Source organism: Zootoca vivipara, chromosome Z2 (genome assembly GCF_965207765.1).
Source record: "Zootoca vivipara chromosome Z2, rZooViv2.hap1.1, whole genome shotgun sequence".
Classification (NCBI taxonomy): domain Eukaryota; kingdom Metazoa; phylum Chordata; class Lepidosauria; order Squamata; family Lacertidae; genus Zootoca; species Zootoca vivipara.
In genome coordinates this window covers 19,119,833-19,139,993 of record NC_142585.1, presented here as the reverse complement: position 1 = coordinate 19,139,993, position 20,161 = coordinate 19,119,833, and the positions used below count along the sequence as shown (strand labels likewise).

The window sequence follows — 20,161 nt, the reverse complement described above, 5'->3', positions numbered from 1 at the left end:
GTTTTAAAAATGGCAGCACTTGAAAACAAAATAAGGCACCAAAAAAAGAGTAAACAGCTTGCTTACATAATCAGCTGGTTGAGAAGACATGCTCCTCACAATCTTGTGCCATTGGAAGTGAATTTTTAGATCAAAATTTAGAGACATTTTTAGCTCTTTAATACGAAAAATTCTACATCAGTTTACAAAAAACATTTATGTTTTTACCAAATTAAAATGTTTGCTTAAAGCATTTGCTCATATTTGTAGTTCTAAGCTGAGAGAACACATCACATTTTAGCCCAATATGCATAAAAACAAGTTACAAACTTATTTAGTGTCTAAACTTGAGGACCCCTTTGAGCTTGAAACCTAGGACAAATGACCCTCTTGTCCCCCTTTAGTTGGCCCTAACTCTACCATCTCAAGATGAAAGTGAGGAAAGCCGCATTTTTAAATGCTCCTATGTAGAAACCCAGCACAGCAAGAAGTGGACTTTGCTTACTTTCTACTTGCAGGAAGTATTATATGTAGGGAAGCATTCAAAAACACCTACCCATCACCTCAAGTGGATACATGGACCAGGTCCTGCAGGCCTGGATAATGAACTTAAGTGGCACCTGCTGTTGGGAGTAAATATCATTCACCTACTCCATTTCTTGGCTAACAAATATAGCAAAGGTGTGTGGCTATGAAGCTGCTGATGTTTCTTACTCTGGCAGCAGCTGCTTTTGCCTACCAGGGAAGATCAGTTGCTCCACAGGTAAGCAAGCCTCCTTTGCTTACCAGGAACCTATTGCTACTACTGATACCATGAAAGCAGAACAGAGTCTCCTCTTAAGGATGAGTCAAAAGACATTGTTAGCCAGCCCCTGGGACTCTCTTGCTCTCCCCATTTGTGCTTGAATCTGGTGGAAGGGAATCTTGCTCCCTTCCACAGGATTTCAAAACAAGCAGAAGACGAGTCAGATAACACTGTGTTCTGCACTGGTGGAATCAGAGCCCCCGTGAAATGCCAACTGAGCTGTAACATTGGTATTACGGTACCCAAAAAGCATAAGAAACAAATGATAAGGAAGCCATCTCCCCCCCCCCCCCCAATTTCCACTGACAGAGGTTTACAAAGAAAGCAGGTCAAATTGGGAGTGGGGAAAAGTTAGGGGATGTGCAGAGGGTGAGCTGGGATTGCAGAATCGGCACAAACCTGTTAGATAATCCAGCCCCTCCAGCAGTTTCTTCTCTCTGGAAAAATCTAAAGCAAAGTTTTCAAAGGCATCATTTAAATTGATATCGGGTATCAAAACTTGAGAGGATGCTGTTGCCATGGCGACCCTGAAAGACAGAAGAGAGCATCAATATACATTAGGTGGTGTTTGTAACTCCCAGGCGGCACTTTGATTTTTGATTAAAGAGCTGAAAACAGCCTGGCAGTGATATAACCACCATCAGGAAGAGGAGGGGAGGAGAGATGCTCAGGCTTCAAATGCAAGGCCTCAACTGCCCGTGCAAGAGGCTGGTAGCTGGAAGATTGTGTAATGAGCTCCCCTCCCCAATTCCCAAATCCTTCCTTGATCTCCACAAGAGCCATATGCATCCCATTTGCTTGGAGAGGTGGTAGAAATCAGAAGCCCTTGGAGGCTCAAATCCTCCAGATCAGTAACCATCACCTTTTCAGATCCTGGTCCCACATTTAACTTCAACCTATAATACTTCACTTTTAATATTTTTACCCTACCTCCTCCATTGAATACAGGGGGAGGGGCACCTGCCTTACGTTCAGAATGTCCTAGGTTCATCCCCCTGGCATTGCCAGTTAAAAAGGACCCCAAGTGCTGGTAAAGCATCTGCCTGGAGGCAGAGGAACCTACCACCAGTTAGAGTAGAATAACTTTTTCCAACTTGGTATCCTCTGTTGTTGTTTTTTATTTTGGACTACAATACCCATCATTCCCGAGCACTGGTCATGCTGGTTGAGCTGACGGGAGTTGGAGTCCAACAGCCTCTGGAGGGTACCAGGCTAGGGAAGGCTGGAATAGATATTGCTGGATTTGATGGACCAGTGCTCTGGGCTTCACACATAGGCTCCATCTGTGCTGAACATTTAAAGCTCCATGTGCTATTTTAAACAGTCATGGCTTCCCTTCAAAGTATCCTGGGAATTGTTGTTGGTTAAGGGTGCTGAAAACTGCTAGGAGACCCCCTATTCCCCATCCCAGAGCTACAATTCCCAGAGTTCCCTGGGAAGAGAGATTGATTGTTTAACTATTTGAGAACTGTAGCTCTGGGAGAGGAACAAGGGGACCCCTGTCAACTCTCAGCATCCATAGCAGAAACAAACAAACAAACAAACAAATTCCTTCCAGTAGCACCTTAGAGACCAACTAAGTTTGTCATAGGTATGAGCTTTCGTGTGCATGCACACTTCTTCAGATATACTGAAACAGAAGTCACCAGACCCTGTTTACCACTCCTATCAGCCAATCACCCATTCCCACCACCCTTCTGAGTAATACCCCTCCCCAACCCCTGACTATACATAAAGGTCTGCTTCAGTGTATCTGAAGAAGTGTGCATGCACACAAAAGCTCATACCTATGATGAATTTAGTTGGTCTCTAAGGTGCTACTGGAAGGAATTTTGTTATTTGTTTGTTTCGATTACGTCAGACCAACACGGCTACCTACCTGCTTCCATAGCAGACTACATTTCCCAGATTTATTTTTACTCTTTCGTGGGGGAAGAAGCCATGACTGTTTAAAGTGTTTGATACTGCTTTAAAAGTATAGTGCAGATGAGGTCATATTTTACATCCAGGGCCTGGGATTTATTCAAGAGCGAACCATGTCTCAAACTAACCCATGCTTCAAAGAAGAACTCCAATCCAGTGGACAGCAAGAGTAGCCACCCCAAAATCTGTGAACATATGGAGTTAGAAGGAAAAAGAACACTCAGAGCATTTACCTTCTCACAACATAGGATAACTGAAAATCGCTCATATGTTCCAGGGGTATAAGGCAGGGTTTCCCTGTTCCCTAACAGCCTCCCAGAAGGTGTTGAGCCCCTACACCTTTTTTGTTTTTAGATAGTATCCAGCTACTACTGTGGCTTGCTCATGGGATGACAGTGAAGAGTCTGATCCTGTTTGGCAGTAATCAGCCTAGCATATTTGCACTAGCGCTTGCGGTCTCTTTCCCCGGCCTGATGGGGGGATGGCCCACTTCTGCATTCTCTCTGATCTCTTTGGCGTTTTGACGCTGCTGCAAAAGCAGCTCCCACTCCAAGCTGTTAATTTGGCTGAGCTGGAGGCGCTCTCATGTACTTAAAGAAAGTTCACATTAAATCTGTAAATAATTGAAAGCAACAAAACCCCAAACTCCTCCTTCCCTTGTGAGGAGATAGAGTCTGGGGGGGGGGAAGGAGAAGAACTGAGAATAAACTGAAGTGCTTGCAAAGATTCAAGGTCATGTACAGACATTCGTGCAAAGGGCCATACCTGCCCAGAGGAGCCTGCTACTGCCACTGGAGAAAACTCTTATTGCTACAGATCACTAACACTAGTGCCTGCCCTCTATGCAGCTTCCTCCCCATCCTGCTTTACATTCAGTCCTTTATTTCTCTAGGAAACAGATGGAATCCGCCAGGGCCCCTGGGCAAGGTAGGTCTCCTCTGCTGTCACTGGGCTTGGGTGGGTCTTGTGGGACACTGAAAGGGTGGTTAGATGTAGCTGCCTGATGCTGCTGAGTTCTGGGCCATTGGGGGGCAGGGCAGGCAACCAGCGGTGAGTCCTGGCAGCTGCCCAAGGATGCCACGTGCTGATGCTGGTTCTGAATCCCTCTAAAGAACACCTGCAGCTGTTATCCCAAGACCATTGTGCTTTGAACCCTAAGAAAAGCTTTAGGCCCTGGGGCAGGCAGATGAAACACAAACACCGAGGCCGCCGTCACCCAAACAGCTGCTTTCCGTTTTAACGGATCTCGAGCGTTGCTTTAATTCCTGTGACGTTCTCTCTGAGGCAATGGGTCAAGGTGAGGAGACAGCAGGAGTATGGGATTCTCATTAAATCAACCATTAAATCCTGAACCGATTCGCAAATACCTGCCAGATTCTGCCACTTCCACTCCCTCCATCTATGGTGGTTCCATCCACAGAAAAAGGGGCTGTAGGCTCAGAGTTTGAGTGCATATTTTTCATGTAGAAGGTCCCTAGTTCGATCCTTGGTCAACTCAGGTAGTGCTGAGAAAGACCCCTTCTTGAAACTCTAGACTAAGAGCAGCCAACATGGTGCCTGATCACAGGTTAAGTATCTTCAACCTTTTCAGACCCACTTTTAACCGAAATGTCCACTTGGGGACCCATTTCTTAATCCTTTGCCATATATCTGCAGGGTGCTAGTGCTCCTGTTGCGACCCACCTTGGAACAGGCCGCAACCCACTTGTGGGTCCTAACCCACCAGGGGAAGACCAGTGTCATAGGCCAAGCCAGCTGAGACTAATGAGAGTTGTGGCAATATTTTATTTTAATTTTATTTATTAGATTTATATACTGCCCTTTATCCAAAGATCCCAATACTAGCCTCGCCAGCTGGGGCTGATGGGAATTGTATTCCAATAACATTTGCAGACCAATACATTGGTTATCCCTGCCCTAGGCACTGTGTACTGAGCTAGATAAATTAGTGGTCTGACTTGAGGTAAAGACTATTTCTATGTTCAACAAGAGGGACAAAGATCACTGGTAGAGCATGTGGGCATTATTCTGTGTGCAAGATAGGTCCGCATGCTGTCCCGGTCATTTTAAAGAGTAAAAGGCCATACCTCTCTGCCACGTTCTTAGCTGTCTGCAGGAACCGTGCATGGTCATTCTCCTTCAGGATGTGGTCAGCCTGGTTGATGAGGACAGTTGACCGCTCCAGGCACTGCCGGCAATTGGCTACCTGCTGGGCCAGCTTCCTTAGCTTCATCACCTTGGAGAAATGGGCAGACGGGAAAAACAACAGGTTTTGCTGAAGCAACAACTGAAGCCTCATTAGTGCACAGGGAAGCAGGCAGGTATATTCAAAGGCAGTGGGTTATATCACTGAAATACTGGCAAGCACATCAAAAGTAAAAACCATGGGGTGGGGAGAGAGAAAATAAGTGACCTCACAAGGGAGGTTGCAGAATGAACAAGCTGATGAAAAGAACTACCTTGGGGAGCCAGAAAACCCTTTTTTTTTGCTAAAGAGGGGGAGCATTGTGGCATCCCCAAGCAAGGTCTTTCTTTGTGAGGAATTTAGGCCTTGGAGGCCCTACTGGAAAGAACAGCTCTTAGAGGCTCTGAGGATATCTGCATCTATATGCTTGGAATCAGAATAGGCCACCTCAGCCCCCTGCTGCTCGCTCAGTGTTCATCTCTCCAGCATCTTCAATGGTAATGCAAGTCAACAGGACCAAAATTGTATAGGACACAGCTACTCTACCACTGGAAATCAACAAGAAGAAACAAATTGAAATGGTTGCTGTATAAAACTTGTTTCCTTTGCCCATTTCATGCCGACCTTAAGGCCAAAGAAGACACGGAACTATTCATGCACCTAAGAACCCCCACACACACTTGCTATTTATATTAAAAAATAAAGCAGTTCAAGTGACTGCTAATTGTGTGAATGCTGCCACATCCTAGTCTGGCCTTCCACCAGCCAGCCTGTTCAGACTGACTGACCTTCAAGTTTCATCCTTCCTTGGCTGCCTTGAACTCAAGCAACCTAGTTGGATCTCTGTCGTTTTGTCTCTCCCTTTTAGGCTGTGTCTTCTGTGTTAATTATTCATTATGCTCAATTAATTATGTACATGTGCCCAGAGGCAGCTGCACACGAAGTCCATTTCAAGGAAATATGGTTTAAAAAGAGAAAAGTTCTGGACACACACCTGCTGGAAAATAGCTACAGGTGCACACACACTGAAGGTTTTTTTTTAAAAAAAGTACTGACACATCATGTTTTTTGCAGGTAGCTACTAGAAAGGGGACAAAGGTTGGACATGAGCTGCCCAGTCATGTCCCTGGGAGACAAACATGAGAATTCTCTTCCTGCCGCAAAAGAACTCTTATCCCATTCATGCAGCAGAGCCAGTGTGGCACATTGGTTAGAGGGCTGGGCTTGGAACAGTGGAGACACAGCTTCAGAATCACCCCTTGTTCATGAAGATTCCTGGGTGGCCTTGGGCCAGTCACTACTATCGCGTATGCCACTTTCAGCTCCTTGAAGGAAAATCAGGATATAAAACAGGCGGAGAAGCTTTTTCAGCCCATGGGCTGCATTTCCTTATGCAAACTTTTCCAGTGTCCTCATATCAATGGTGGGCAGGACAAGAACTGCCCTACACCCTCCCTTTCTTACACACGCATATCCCCTTCCCATTCAATTATTTATCTTGTCCCCTTCTCTCAATAAATCCAACCTAATGCTGTCTATTTTTCAGACTGCAGAAGCAGCTGGACGTTCTGAATGCTGAAAAGGGATGCACTGCTTGCTCCACACAGATGACTTGTTCTGATTCCCTCCCCTGAATTATTTGGGTACTTCTGTGTGCTGTGCAGAGCCCAACCAAGCCCAAATGACAGCAGCTCTCAGTGCTCTTCTCTGTCAGCTTCTAAATCAGAGCTGGAGTAGCTGCCCTGGGGCAGCCTGTCAGTTTGAAGCCCTTCTCTGACAAGTGAAGGGAAGATGGCAGAGCCCCACCGGTGATGGGCAGAAATGCTGCAGTATCTCCCCCTCCCCCCCCCTCTCTGGATGCCTGTCACTTCCATCAAGAAAGGGTATAATTAACCCCTACCCTGATGCCAACCTCATCACCAGCAATCCATTCCAAGGATGCACATCCGCTGCACCGATCCAGTTTTCTCTCCTACTTTTTTTTTGCACTCTCCTGTTCTGGAATTTACATTCAGGTACCCAAGATTTGCAAAAGCAAGAATGAACCACCAACATTTCCAACTTCAGAAGAGTAAAGGGCAAGAAAGCATGCTATATCCGATCCTTCCTCACCAGTCCTCAAGGGGCCCACCCTGTAACAAGAAATGCTGTCTACCTATTACAGCGGGTGGGGAACCTCTGACCCAAGGGTCAAATGTGGTGCTCCAGGCCTCTCTACCTAGCCCCTGGGGCTCTCTGCTGGTCACACTCCTTACACAGCCTCACTCTAGACCCTCCAGGAGTGTTTTTGCCTGGCTGGAATGTGTCCTTGATCATTGATCATGCCTCATGCTTACCTGGATGGAAGTCTGAGAGGTATGTATGGGTGTGCATAGAAACCCGTGGCTTTTGCATGGCTGGAATGTAGTCTGCTATATAGAGGCAAGAAGCGCATCTGTTGCCCTGCCTGCTTTTACTGCTGGCTCCAGACAATGGTCATGGGGGCGGGGGGGGGGGGGGAGACAGCCCTCGGAACAGAAAAGGTTTCCCACCCCTGAATTACAGAGAAAGAAATCCCCAATGCAACAGTAGCACAATACATTTATTAGGCTGAATAAGTTATGTCACAAAGCAGTGAATGGACTCTAGGATTCACAAATATTCCACCATCACATTGTGACAGTTTAATATCTAGCCTGAAAAAGAGTGCTGCTGAACTCAAAACTTGCTGACTTGTTTGGCCCTGATAAAAAGAACCAACAAGTGCTGCTTTTGGATTAGCTCTAAAAACAGAGATGGGGGAACTTGTGGCCCTGTAGATGCTGCAGGAATACAATTCCCATCATCCTGACTATTGGCTATGCTGGGGCCTATTGCTTATGCAGAGGTAGCTGTTGGCACACAAGTCATGGTTGGAGGCTCAATAAATCCAGTGGGTGGGGGGGCAGGGAGCTAGAAAACCAACCACTGAAATGTCAAGAAACATTTAGTACAGGGAGAGGAATAAAAAAATATAAGGGGGGAGGAACACATTAAACAATTGATTAAACACTAAAATCACAAACACCCAAATAGTGCAGGCAACACATAAACTAAGACACAGATGTAGAATTTAAGTGGGGAAACCTCAAAGCTATGAACTTCTTCTAGGCAAAATAGCCCTGAAGCCAAGGGTTCGACATAGATAAACTTCAAAATTACAATTCAGGTTTGGTAAAGGTCTCATTCAGGTTTGGTAAAGGTCTTGAGAGTCCCATGGACTGCAAGAAGATCAAACCTCTCCATTCTGAAGGAAATCAGCCCTGAGTGCTCACTGGAAGGACAGATCGTGAAGCTGAGGCTCCAATACTTTGGCTACCTCATGAGAAGAGAAGACTCCCTAGAAAAGACCCTGATGTTGGGAAAGATTGAGGGCACTAGGAGAAGGAAACGACAGAGGACGAGATGGTTGGACAGTGTTCTCGAAGCTACGAACACGAGTTTGACCAAACTGCGGGAGGCAGTGGAAGACAGGAGTGCCTGGCGTGTTCTGGTCCATGGGGCCACGAAAAGTCGGACACGACTAAACGACTAAACAACAACAACAAAGGTCTCATGTGGTTTGACTCTCTCTTCTCACAAACATCAAAACATCCAAACCAGGAATAAACTACCACCAAGACATGGCACCTCTGTTAAAAGACCTGCTACTGGGCTCCATTTAAGGTTCTTGTACCAGTGTACTAAATCCTGAACGACTCAGACCAGGATATCTTAAGAGCTGTTGTAGTTAAAACTGGGATATAAATTCTTTAAATAAATGGATTTGCCTATGATGATGATGATGATGATGAATGGGACCAACCCTTTGTTTTTACTGGATGGGTTTATCCCACAGATTCAACTTCCAGTTCAAAACAGGGACCATACTGCCGGGGAATTCTAAGATGTGACTAAATAAATAAGCAAGCCTCACACGCTGCCTGAATCCCTCTCTTTCAGAGTGAAGGATGCATGGAAGCAGGCACAGGTTTTGCTGATAGCAGATGTGCGCTGGGATCGAGCTGTGTTCACACCAGATGACAAGTTTGATTTATGACTGATATTTCTGCCATTACTTTGGCCTGGGGTAACACTGCTGCCCAGTAATAGCCCTGCCAAACTCAACTAGCAAGAATTTCATACATGCAGAGTCACTGGCTGTTAAGTCAGAGCTGTCTTGTTCCAGCTCTGAGATGGAATGAATGCTGGTGTCAAATGGGCTGTGAATTCGTAACTGCGTACTGCAACACCCCTGGAGGGTTACGGAGGAAGCAGCACAATGACAGGCTCCCAAGAAAATGCTTGCCGGCCACAGGACTGTACATCCTCCTCCACCACCACCACAGCAATGCATTCCAGCTCAGCAACAGCACATGCAGTGATGGTTTTCTTCCTGGAAGAGCAACTCCTTTGCAGGAAAGAAGTTGCCGTATCAATGCCTGGCACCTCCAGTTTGAAGAAAAGGACCGGAAGGCAGGTAATAGGGAGGACCTCTGCTGGACAGCTATTGTCAGTCACTGTAGGCAACCCTGGGCTGGATAGACAAAATAGTCTAATGTGGTATAAGGAGAAGATTGAATTTACAGGGAGCAGGGCTGTATTTAAGAGCTTGGGCTTTCCTTTCCTAGGATATGACCTATTTTATATCCTGCAGCCATCCCAGCTTGAAGGTGCCTTTGCATTAGCAATTACCACTGGAACCACCACTGAATGTTGTCTCTACTACAATAGGGTTCTAATGATTTTTTTTGGGGGGGGGTGCAACTCCCCTAACTGGGATGACGGGATAGGGAGGAAAAAACCCCAAACTAGCTAAGTGCAATTAATGCCTTTCCCGTCTCCTTGCTGCCACGCTCTGCTCCTGCCAATCTTCCGCTGCTCACCTTCATTCATCATTACTGGAAATGTCAAAGCCGATGCCAAGCAGGAGCGAGAGGGAGTGAGAGAGACGCTCATTCCAGCTAGCAGCAGGCAGACCAGAACTTCAAATGGTTGTTTGCACAAGGAAATGACTCTCCTGCTGGGATTTAATGGGCTGATGGATGGTTCGTTTATGCCCAGACTCATCAAGAAAGCGATCAGAAGGAAAGAAGGGGAAAAGGAGGGCTTCCAAAGAGGAGAGGCTGCAAACACCTGGCATGGTAAGGAGGTGAGTGGCAAAGTGCCCAGCTCTCCCTCCTCCTCAGAGTTGGGTTGCTGGGCAGGGAAGGCCCTGCAAGAAAGGGGCAGAAGCAAGAGTTTTCGTCTTCTCATTTCTGGAGCATCATGGGATTAAGTGTTGCACATTGCAAAGTTTAGTCTTCTAAGAATCAAGGTCCAGATTCCTCACTAAAAGGCAGCTTCTTAACTTAGCAAGTTGCTATTCAAATCAAGGCCAAAGCACATTATCCCCCAACCGATCTCTCACTCTCTTTCTTTCTTTGCACCATCTTCGCATATCAGAGCTATTTTGCTATGAAATGCTACTCAGGATCAATCAGCAATCTCACTGCTGATCAGAAGGCTGGCAGTTCAAATCCCCAATGCGGGGTGAGCTCCCGTTGCTTGGTCCCAGCTCCTGCCCACGCAGCAGTTCAAAAGCACATCGAAGTGCAAGTAGGTAAATAGATACCACTCCAGCGGGAAGGTAAACGGCGTTTCCGTGTACTGCTCTGGTTTCGCCAGAAGCGGCTTTGTCATGCTGACCGCATGACCCAGAAGCTGTCTGCAGACAAACGCCAGCTCCCTTGGCCAGTAAAGCGAGATGAGCGCCGCAACCCCTGAGTCGTTCATGACTGGACTTAACAGTCAGGGGTCCCTTTACGTTTACCCAAGGCCAGGTTGATGTGTGGATTTCCAGCTAAAAGACAACATAAAAATCCTGTGCCAACACTGCCCCCCACCCCATGCCAGCTGAATTCTGCAACTTGGATAAATTATGCATTTTTTCTTAATTCTTTGCTACCTCAACCCTCCCTTATCTCTGGCCATCAAAAGCAAGTTTGATAGAAAAGATCTGGTTCCCTAAATATGGGTCTGAAATGCTGTGTACACACCATATACTTAATAGCACATGTACACAGAGAATCCTGGGAACTGTAGGTTTTTTTAAATAAAATGATAGCTCTGTTATTGGTAAACTATAGCCCCCAGGATTCTTTGGGGGAAGCCATGTATGGTGTATCTTCTTCTTTGGCGATCACTCATAGCCGAGTAAGATTGTCTTCCCTGAACACATTCTTAATCATGTGTCCGTAAATGACTGTGGGGGCCAATTCTGGATGATGAATACACAACCTTATATTCCCATCTCAGTGGAAAATTTCAAAAGATGTACAGCCACTGAAAAATAAAGAAATTAATTACACAAGCAAATGGTTCACAGAATTAAGGGTGACGTAACAGGTCATACCAGAGTGCAGAGGGGCAACAGTAAATTAGGCAGCATGGTCCTACCTTTGTCTCTTTGATCTTGACAGCGATCACTTGCTTGCGCTGACGGATGATCTCCATTAGCTCGTCGCACTCCTCCATCAGTTTGGCCTCATGCATGGCTGTGTTCACCTAGCCAAAAAACAAACCAAATGGGAAGAATGGAACAGGATTTTGTTTGTTGATTCGGTCTTCTGCTAGAGTCACAGTCTTTTGGTTAGAGGTCATCAGCAACATAAATATGGATTTGGATACCTCCTTGATATTTAGGGCTTATCCACACTTACATTTCGCCCTGCTACTTCCAGGTACATGTCCATGCTTAAAAGCTCTGTGTCTGAGTGTTGTTCCTTTTTTGCCCTGGAACTCTCCCTGCAAAAACCTGTTCTTTAGCGCTCAATCGAAACAAATGTCAGTTTGGGTTTTCTGCGGATTGCCATTTGCACTGACTGAGATTTAAAGAGCGAGTTTCCATGGCAAAAGCTCTGGAGAGAGAGAAAAAGGGGGGGTTGCTCAGACATGGAGCTTTAAAGTGCAGGTTGTGCCTGGAAAGAGTGGAGGGAAGGTAACTGGGCATAAGTCCTTACAGTTGTTACTACACTACTGAGTTACGTACCAGTCCTTTGGAACCTGTCTTCTAAGGGACTGGCTTCTAAGAGCACTCATGGTCTAACATCTAACCATTCAAGATAACAAGAAAGAGCCTACTGCTGTGATTGTGAAGCAGACAGAGGACAGGACTCAGCTGGCAGCATATGAGGAGGTGACCTTCTGTAAACACAAGAAAATGGGAGGATATATGGACTTCTTATACAAAGCTATTCGCTTGAATGTCTGAGTACTGGGGTGGGGTGGGCCACCAGCCACTCCCCTCTTCTCCTCCTAACTGGCATGCATAGTACACATTGTCTTGATTTATTCAGTTTGTATTGTTTGACTGCAATTTTTTTTCCTTTTTGGAAAATTCTGTTTAAAACTACAGTGGTACCTCGGTTTACAAACACAATTGGTTCCGGAAGTATGTACTTAACCTGAGGAGAACTTTCCCACTGAAAGTAATGGAAAGTGGATTGATCCGTTGCAGATGGGTCCGCGGAGTACTCAACCTGAAGCGTACTTAACCCGAAGTATGAGTGTAATTGGTTCTGGAAGTCCGTACTTAACCTGAAACGTACTTAACCTGAAGCGGACTTTCCCATTGAAAGTAATGGAAAGTGGATTAATCCGTTCCAGACAGGTCCGCGGAGTACTGAAAACTGAAAACACTCAAACCGAGGCGTACTTAAACCGAGGTATGACCGTATTAATAAAAAAGGCAAGAAATCCTTGTGCCAATGGAATGAGTTACTTAGTGCTACATGGGATAAAATCTCCTCCTCCCACTTTTTGGAATAGGTGGGCAAACAGACAGCTAGGGAAACAAACACCCTACATAAGCATTGGCTTGTCACTGACGCATCACCACAAAAGAGGAATATATCAATAGGACAAAAGAGTGTGTACATTTGGATGATATTTGCATGTATTTATTTTAAATGTATTGATGCAAATTTAGAAGAACTATAATTTAAAAAGAAATACAACATATCTCACCATATTGGGGAAGATTTTGACCAGGTGACCTGTTTTGCTTGCTCAGTTGGCTGTCCAGGTGCTGTTGATCGAGAACTTCAAGACTCTTTATTTTTAAACCAGATTTGGAGCAGACTGCCCTTCAATCAGAGGACTGTCCTCAATAAAGCAGGACTCATGGCCACCCTAGATAAGGCTCAGGAGGTGGTTATTTTGAGCAGAGGAGTGGTGGGGGAGAGAGAATTCTTCACTCTTTCTCTAGCTGTTTTCCACACTCAAAGCTGTGCAATGGTACCCCTGTGGTATATATTCCAGAAGTATGTGTGAGAGTAATTTTATTTGTTTATTCGGCACTGTTACAGGTGCCACAAAACATTCATTTGGCTTACACGAAATCAGTTTTTTAGTGTGGCAGTAACTGCACTTTTTGCTGCACCTGTTGAAATCCATCTTTATTTAAGTACAGTAAGTCTATCCAGCTATGCAGAAGTTGCGTGTGTTTCATTTTTTCTAACTACTGTTGGTTCTAATCATCTTTTGAATTCCTGATTTTAACTGTTTCTTATCGATAATTTAAATGTTCTATTTAACATTTTTGTAAACCACTATGAGGATGTCTTACAAGACTAAAATGGTATATAAATTTAGCTAGGCAAAAAAAAAAAATGAAATTTAAGGTATTCATAAGCCGCTTCTCAGGCAACCCTAACATCAAATTTTTAGTGTACATAAAAAAAAAATTTTTTTTTAGAAACATGTTTAAAGCATCAATCAAAACTGTATAATAAAGCAGCAAGATGAGGTACAATGAAAAGAGCCGAGCTCTCTCTGCCCCTTGAGGCAAGGTGCTTCTGGAGTAGCCCTGTGGCAAGAGTTGGGAAAGTCAGAGGCCACCAAAGAGCCCCTCGTTTTTTGGTAGGTGCATCCTGCGACAAATTCTTGACACAATAATAGTGCATTTGTGGTGGATTATTTCTGTTTTAGTTTGTTTGTTTGCTTGTTTATTTATTTATTTAATGTATATATATCCCTCCTTTCTCCGGAACTGGGATTCAAGGCGGCTTACAGCATTTAAAAACGACATTATAAATTGCAAAGTAATAAAAATGAACTAGATAAAAACAACAATTAATACACCAGAACACATTTTAGAACCAGAAATTAAAATACAGTTTGCCCTGACAGCAACCCAGTGATCAGCATCACCTGCACCTTTCATTTTCAAAAGCCTGTCTGAATAGGAAGGTCTTAGCCTGCTGGCAAAAGGATAACAAAGAGGGAGGCCATCTAAACTCTCTTGGGAAGGAATTCCACAATATGGGAGCAGCCACAGAGAAGGCTCTCTCTCTCTCTTGTGTCACCACCAACAGTGATTCTGATGTTGATGGGATTAAGAGAAGGTGCTTGCCCAAGAACCTTAGCACCATGGAAGGTTTGTATAGGGAGATGTGATTTTTCAGGTAGGTTGTTCTTCAAGGTTTCCCCAATGCTACCATATTATTGGTGTCTGGAGGGGCGATAGTGCAAAAAAAGAAGAAAAAAAGAAGTGGGGCACCACCACCACCCTGAACTTTTGTGGTATGGTAAGTCACAGGAAGTTACAGGATATGCACTAAATGAAAATGAAGCAGTGTGACTACCCCATAACTTTTGCAGGCACAAATAGTGTGACCCAAATAGCATCATCACCACATATCATGAATGCAGAATAAAATGGACCTCTACGGGGGCCTTCCGTACAAACAGCAGAAGTGAGACAGGGGGCCACTCTCTAGGCTGTTCTTTCTATCTTCCCCCACAGGGCAATAGATTTTGAGCCATTGGGAACACTCCCTTGTCCCCCACTGCCAATCTGCTCAAAACTGCACTCCCCCATGGCTGCTTTTCATTGAAAATCAATTTGTGCTTTGTTAGGCACATTACTATGTAATGTTTAGTTTGCCTCTTAGCCAGCTTTTCATTGGTCTTCTTGTCAAAAGTTGAGTGCTGAGGGGAAATGAGAAGGCAGTTACACAAAAGAGGTTATTTTTGTTGTTGTTGTTTTGTAGTCATTTCTGCAAAATGTGAGAGAAGAGAGGGTTTTCTTAATGAACACTGTGGGTTCTGGCTCTTACACAGGTGTACTGCAACATGTCTGAACCTCTTCTACCCAACTTACATGACTGCTGAAAATTTCATTCCTTCATTACATTTTTTGGAGCAATCCCTTTTAGGAGGTATCCCTGGTCTCTATCCTACATTTTGTCCTCCCAACAGCCCTGTGGGTAGGTAAATACAAGACACAACATCTGGCCTGAGATCACCCAGTGAGCTTCATGGTTTGCTCAGGTCTCCCAGAAGTAAGTCCAAAACTCCATCCACTATACTGAATTGACCCCGTTTCCCAGACATAATGTTCCTGGTTATTTTTCCAATTTCTCAACAATGATCATTCAGATCTGAATATGTGAAGTTCCCTGTCCCAGCCCATTAACAGCTTTGCATGTTCTCTGCTGCTGCTCTAGCTTCTGTGGCAGCTAGGAAGCCACAGTCTTACATGGGTAAAGCATGGATGGCTCCTGACATCACATTTGGAGCCAAATTAGCTGCTGGAAAACAGGAAGCTGTCTTAAACCAAGAGAGACCATTAGCTCAGTAGTGTCTACACTGACGGGCTGCAATTCTGCAAGGTTTCAGAAGGCAATGATCATTCCTAGCTCTGCCTTGAGATGCTGGGAATTGAACCCACAGCCTTCTGCTTATAAGGCAGATGCTCTACCACTAAGCTACAGTCCATCCGCCCCGGCGGCAGGTGTGCATTAACATGGCTAAGTTTGCTGATGACACCCAGTTATTCAAGCTGGTAAATGTAAAGTGGGATTGTAAAGAGCTCCAACAGGATCTGTCCAAATGGAGTGAATGAACCTTAAAATGGCAAATAGGATTTAACGTACAGTACAAATAAAAAATACTACCTGATGCCATGACAATAAAAGCATCTTTGAATTTAACATGCCCCCGCTGTGTGAACTCACATGCTGATAATTATCGGGACTGTAGCAGGCAGAGAGGTGGAGTAATCTTAAGTGTGGTATTGATGAAAATTGCTCATTTGAAGCTTCTGTTTGCATCAGGAAGTAAACCCACATTGACCTTTCATTATATGCTGTGCTTAATTGACCAGTGGACAAAAAAATTGTATGCCAAGGCAATACTAATCTGGAATACAGACGGTGCAGCAAAAAAGGGAAACCAGGTGAGGGGAAGCAGGAAGAAAAGGGGCAGGAGAAAAATAATAGCATAGCTTTGTGCAATGGAACAGATTGGGCATTAAGGCTTCACCTTCTCTGCAAAGGGAGCCTAAATCCAAAGTCAGTTGTGGTTGTCGGGTAAAAAGCAGTAGGGGAAAGAAGAGAATTAAATTATTTTAAACTGTTATTGCACCTTTCCTCCAAGTGGCTCAATGTGGTACATACGGGTCTCTTCTTTTTACCCTGATAACAACTCTGTGAGGTAGGCTAGGCTGACAGAATCTGACCGACCCAAGGCCATCTAGTGCAGTGTTTCTCAACCTTTTTTGGGCCACGGCACACTTGTTCCGTGAAAAAAATCACGAGGCACACCACCATTAAAAAAGTTAAAAAAATTAACTCTGTGCCGCCCTATATTATAATTATGACTGTAAGAAACACTTGCCAAATATTGCTTTCCGGCGGGTCAGTGTTGTGCATTGGCGGCCGCCAGGCTCGTTTGCACTGAGCTTTGGGAAAGAGGAGGAGAAATATTGCTTTCCGGTAGGGCAGCGATGTATATTGGCAGCCGCCAGGCACGTGACAATGCAAATCGCCCTTCTCGTCGCCACACGTCGCGGCACACCAGCCAGCGTCTCGCGGCACACTAGTGTGCCGCGGAACAGTGGTTGAGAAATGCTGATCTAGTGGATTAGAACCCAAGTCTCTCATGTCCTAGTTTTAACCACCACAGGAGCAGATAGTGGGGTTTCTCCCCAGCTTTGAAGATATTTCCTGCTGCCTCATTTTCTGCTGGCTTTCAGGCCTTTGCATCCGACAACTGGCAAGATACAAGCTCACTAAGACGGAAAATGTGCATTTCCTTGGCTGCACAGGCTGGAAGGCGTGATTGGCAGAGCTTAAAACTTCTAAATGAAATGGAAAAACGCAGCCCGGGGTTGGGAGGGATTCTGAAACTTCCCAACTGAAAGAAAATAGCAAATCCTATTTGGTGTGCTCCTTATAGGTCTTGAGGAAACATGCAGCATCTGGTGCATGGGAAGAAGCGGGGGAACATGCATGCATGCGCTCTCTTACAATGTACGTGCACAGAAGTATGACATGTTAAGGACTAAGGAGAGCTTTGGCTATCTAGTACTTGCTGAGGGAGAGCCAGATATTCAAGAGATGCTTGATGAGCAGCATGGGCCCTATATCTTCTCAGAAAGGGCCTCTCCATCACCTCTGTGTGGAAGGACAGTAACACAGTGGCAGAGCATCTCCTTTGCAAGCTGCGAGGTTCAATACCTGGCATTTCCAGGTAGAACTGGGAGAGAACCCTGGAGAGTCACCGCTAGTCTGTGTATGCAATGCTAAGCTAGATGGATCAATGGTCTGACTTATTATATGGCAGCTTCCTATACTCTCTGCTTTTGCAATTAGGCCTAGCATCCTAGGAAATTCGGCAGATGGCTTCAGGCTGCATATCCCTGCAGTTTAGACCAGGGATGGAGAGTCTCAGTTCCAGGAATCAAATGTGGCCCTCAAGCCTCTCTGCCTGGCCCCTGGGATTCTCCACAGGCCACACCCCTCAGCAGCCCTGTTCTGCACCCCTTTTGAGTGTTTCTGCCTGGCTGGAATGTGTCTTTTGAGCTCTGATAATGGTCTTGCTTGGTTGCTTGGATGGAGGATAGAGAGTGGTCTGTGAAAATGGGTTAAAACTACCTTATTGCACAAAGAGAAAAGGTATGTTACCATATTTGCTCTGTCTACTTTTGCCTCTGGCCCCACCCACTACTAGCATGCAGCCCCTAGGGGGCTGCACGGGAAAAAGTTTCCCCACCCCAGCTATAGATGCTACAGTGTTTTGTGGTCTGGAGGGCAAACCTTGTCACTGAAAAGCTGATTCCAGAGTTGAACTCAAATCAATCCTACCTTGCTAGCCTTCCCTTCTCTTTGTCTGCCACAAGTGACACGGGAAAGCAAAGGGCTAGCACTGTCACCAGAATGAAAACAGCTTCAGAAGCACAGCTAAAAGCCAGAAGCAGTTAAGAGGGGAAACTGTTTCCCCTTTGGCTAAGCTGCCCTCTCAGCAAGTTTAACGAGAGGAAAAGGCTGCTTGGATCCCTTTCATCTGCTTTACTTTTGATCAAGTTGCTGGGTAAGCAGAAACACAAAGTGTGGCAACCGCTTTCAATGGCAGTTCACGGCCCAGGACTCAGAGCCACTGGAAGATGATGCCTCAGCAGGAGGAAGATGAATCTCACAGGTGGCTTGGAAAGCAGCTGAGTAGGAGGCACACACACACACACACACACACACACACACACACACACACACACAGGAGTCGCAGATGGAAGGAACCAGCAAGTTTTAGTAGCAAGAATGTTGAAATCTGGGTGGCAGTAGCCAGGGTTGAAATCTTGCTCGGCTGCCAGGCCAGAGGTGAGCCCATGTTCCTTAGCCTGGTACAACATACTTTTAAGGGTTTGTGGGCACCCTGACCTCTTCTAGGCTCCTGGGCACTGGGGCTTAATCAGTGCTCTGAGAATTAAGGTGAGCTGACAGGTGTTGGCTTTAGCAATGTAGAAATGCAGACTAAGGTGGCCTTTCCTGCTGGAGCAACACCTGGGCATAAGCCATTAAGAAATACAATGATCTTGATGCCCAGCACATCAAGGGAGGACCCTAGAATCTGTGAGTTGCAGGGATACAGTGGGCAGAGAAGGGTTTAGGATTCCATCTTGCATGACATAGGCTGAAGGAAAAATAAGAGTGGCTGTTATGCATGGGGCTTGGGCTGTGTTTTGCAAGGGCTTTTGGGAAGAGGACGAATGGAGCGAGAACATAATGTGTGCTGGCTGGGAGAGGCTGTACCACCGTGCCTTGATTTTCTAACAAAACACAGTCTTGGGTAAGCACCTGGACTCTCAGCAGAGATTGGGGATGGCGTGCAACAGCAATACCTTGTGTTAAAACAGCCTTCCGCCAACTTCCTCTGCTCCAAGTGTTTTGGGATATAGTAAAGTGTTGTCTGGGGCTGATGGGAGTTGTGGTCACAACATTTGGAGGGGACTGGAAGTGGGGATTGGTCCATTAGTACGAATGGGGCACCATCCCACCAATCTCAGTCTGCCCTCAGCTGGTCCTCACATGCTTCTTACTTGCAACCAGACCAAGAGGTGGCATTGCCTGTTAGCTTCTTCCACCATAGTCCCAATGTTGACTTAGCAGTGTGTAGGAGGATGGGGATGAAACTTGAATGTTTAGTTGCCTTGCCTTGGTTCTGGTTACACCAGCTGCCTCCCTGCCTCTGCGTAACAGCCACTACTGACACCTAGTTGGAGGAGGCTGTTTTAAAGAAACCACTGTACCTCTGTGAACAACTGTCCTGTCCAGTATGCCCAGAACCACAGATTGAAGCATCTTCTAGGCTAAGGCAATGAAATATTTTCAGACTCTGGATCTGTCCCCTTCACCCAGATTGGCTATTGAACCTTTCTGGACAGGAAGGGCTATAATAAGACTTCCCGTCTGGGATAGGACTTTGCTTGAGAAACAATGGTCTTCCTAGATGTGATGGTGTTTTGATGTGCTCTTTGGCTCTGGCTTGGCTCTGACTCCTGAATTGGTCCCTCAACTCTTGACTCCCCAGCACAACTCTTGGCTCCTGGTTTCCAGCTCCTGGATTCCTAAGCCTATGACTTAATCCTTATACCTTAGAGATCCTTTATCTTGGATTCTGAAGTCTTCCTCTCTCCTTGCTCTCCTTTTGTAAGAATTACAAAAAATACTAAATAATAAAACCCATTCAATTCCAAATTTAAAAACCCATTAGCCAGTAAAACATACCATAACCAATTCTGCCTGCAATCCAGCCAGGGGAGAAAACAAATTATTCAATGTAAGCCAACTGAAAGAGACCTTCCAAATGTCTGGAGTCTAGCAACTCACTGCAAATCTACAGGGAAGGAATTCCAACACTGTGGGGCCATGACACCAAATGTCCTGTTTCTCATGGCCACCAACTCTACATACCTAGGGGATGAGCACAGGATCGTACAGGTGCAGACAGCT

General features: G+C 45.4%; 1 protein-coding gene and 1 non-coding gene across 2 annotated transcripts in view; both read right to left on the bottom strand.

Moving 5' to 3' along the window:
• Window positions 1-20,161, bottom strand: part of MID2 (midline 2) — a 184,324-nt gene that overhangs the window by 24,139 nt on the left and 140,024 nt on the right. The window contains exons 4-6 of the mRNA XM_035113295.3: window positions 11,328-11,435; window positions 4,795-4,943; window positions 1,184-1,311 (exon numbers count right to left, since the gene is read on the bottom strand). Coding sequence (XP_034969186.3) covers window positions 1,184-1,311; window positions 4,795-4,943; window positions 11,328-11,435 — 385 coding nt within the window. The remainder of the gene's footprint in view (window positions 1-1,183; window positions 1,312-4,794; window positions 4,944-11,327; window positions 11,436-20,161) is intronic.
• TRNAI-UAU (transfer RNA isoleucine (anticodon UAU)) lies at window positions 15,579-15,650 on the bottom strand. Its single transcript has one exon. It is a non-coding gene; the product is annotated as a tRNA-Ile (tRNA).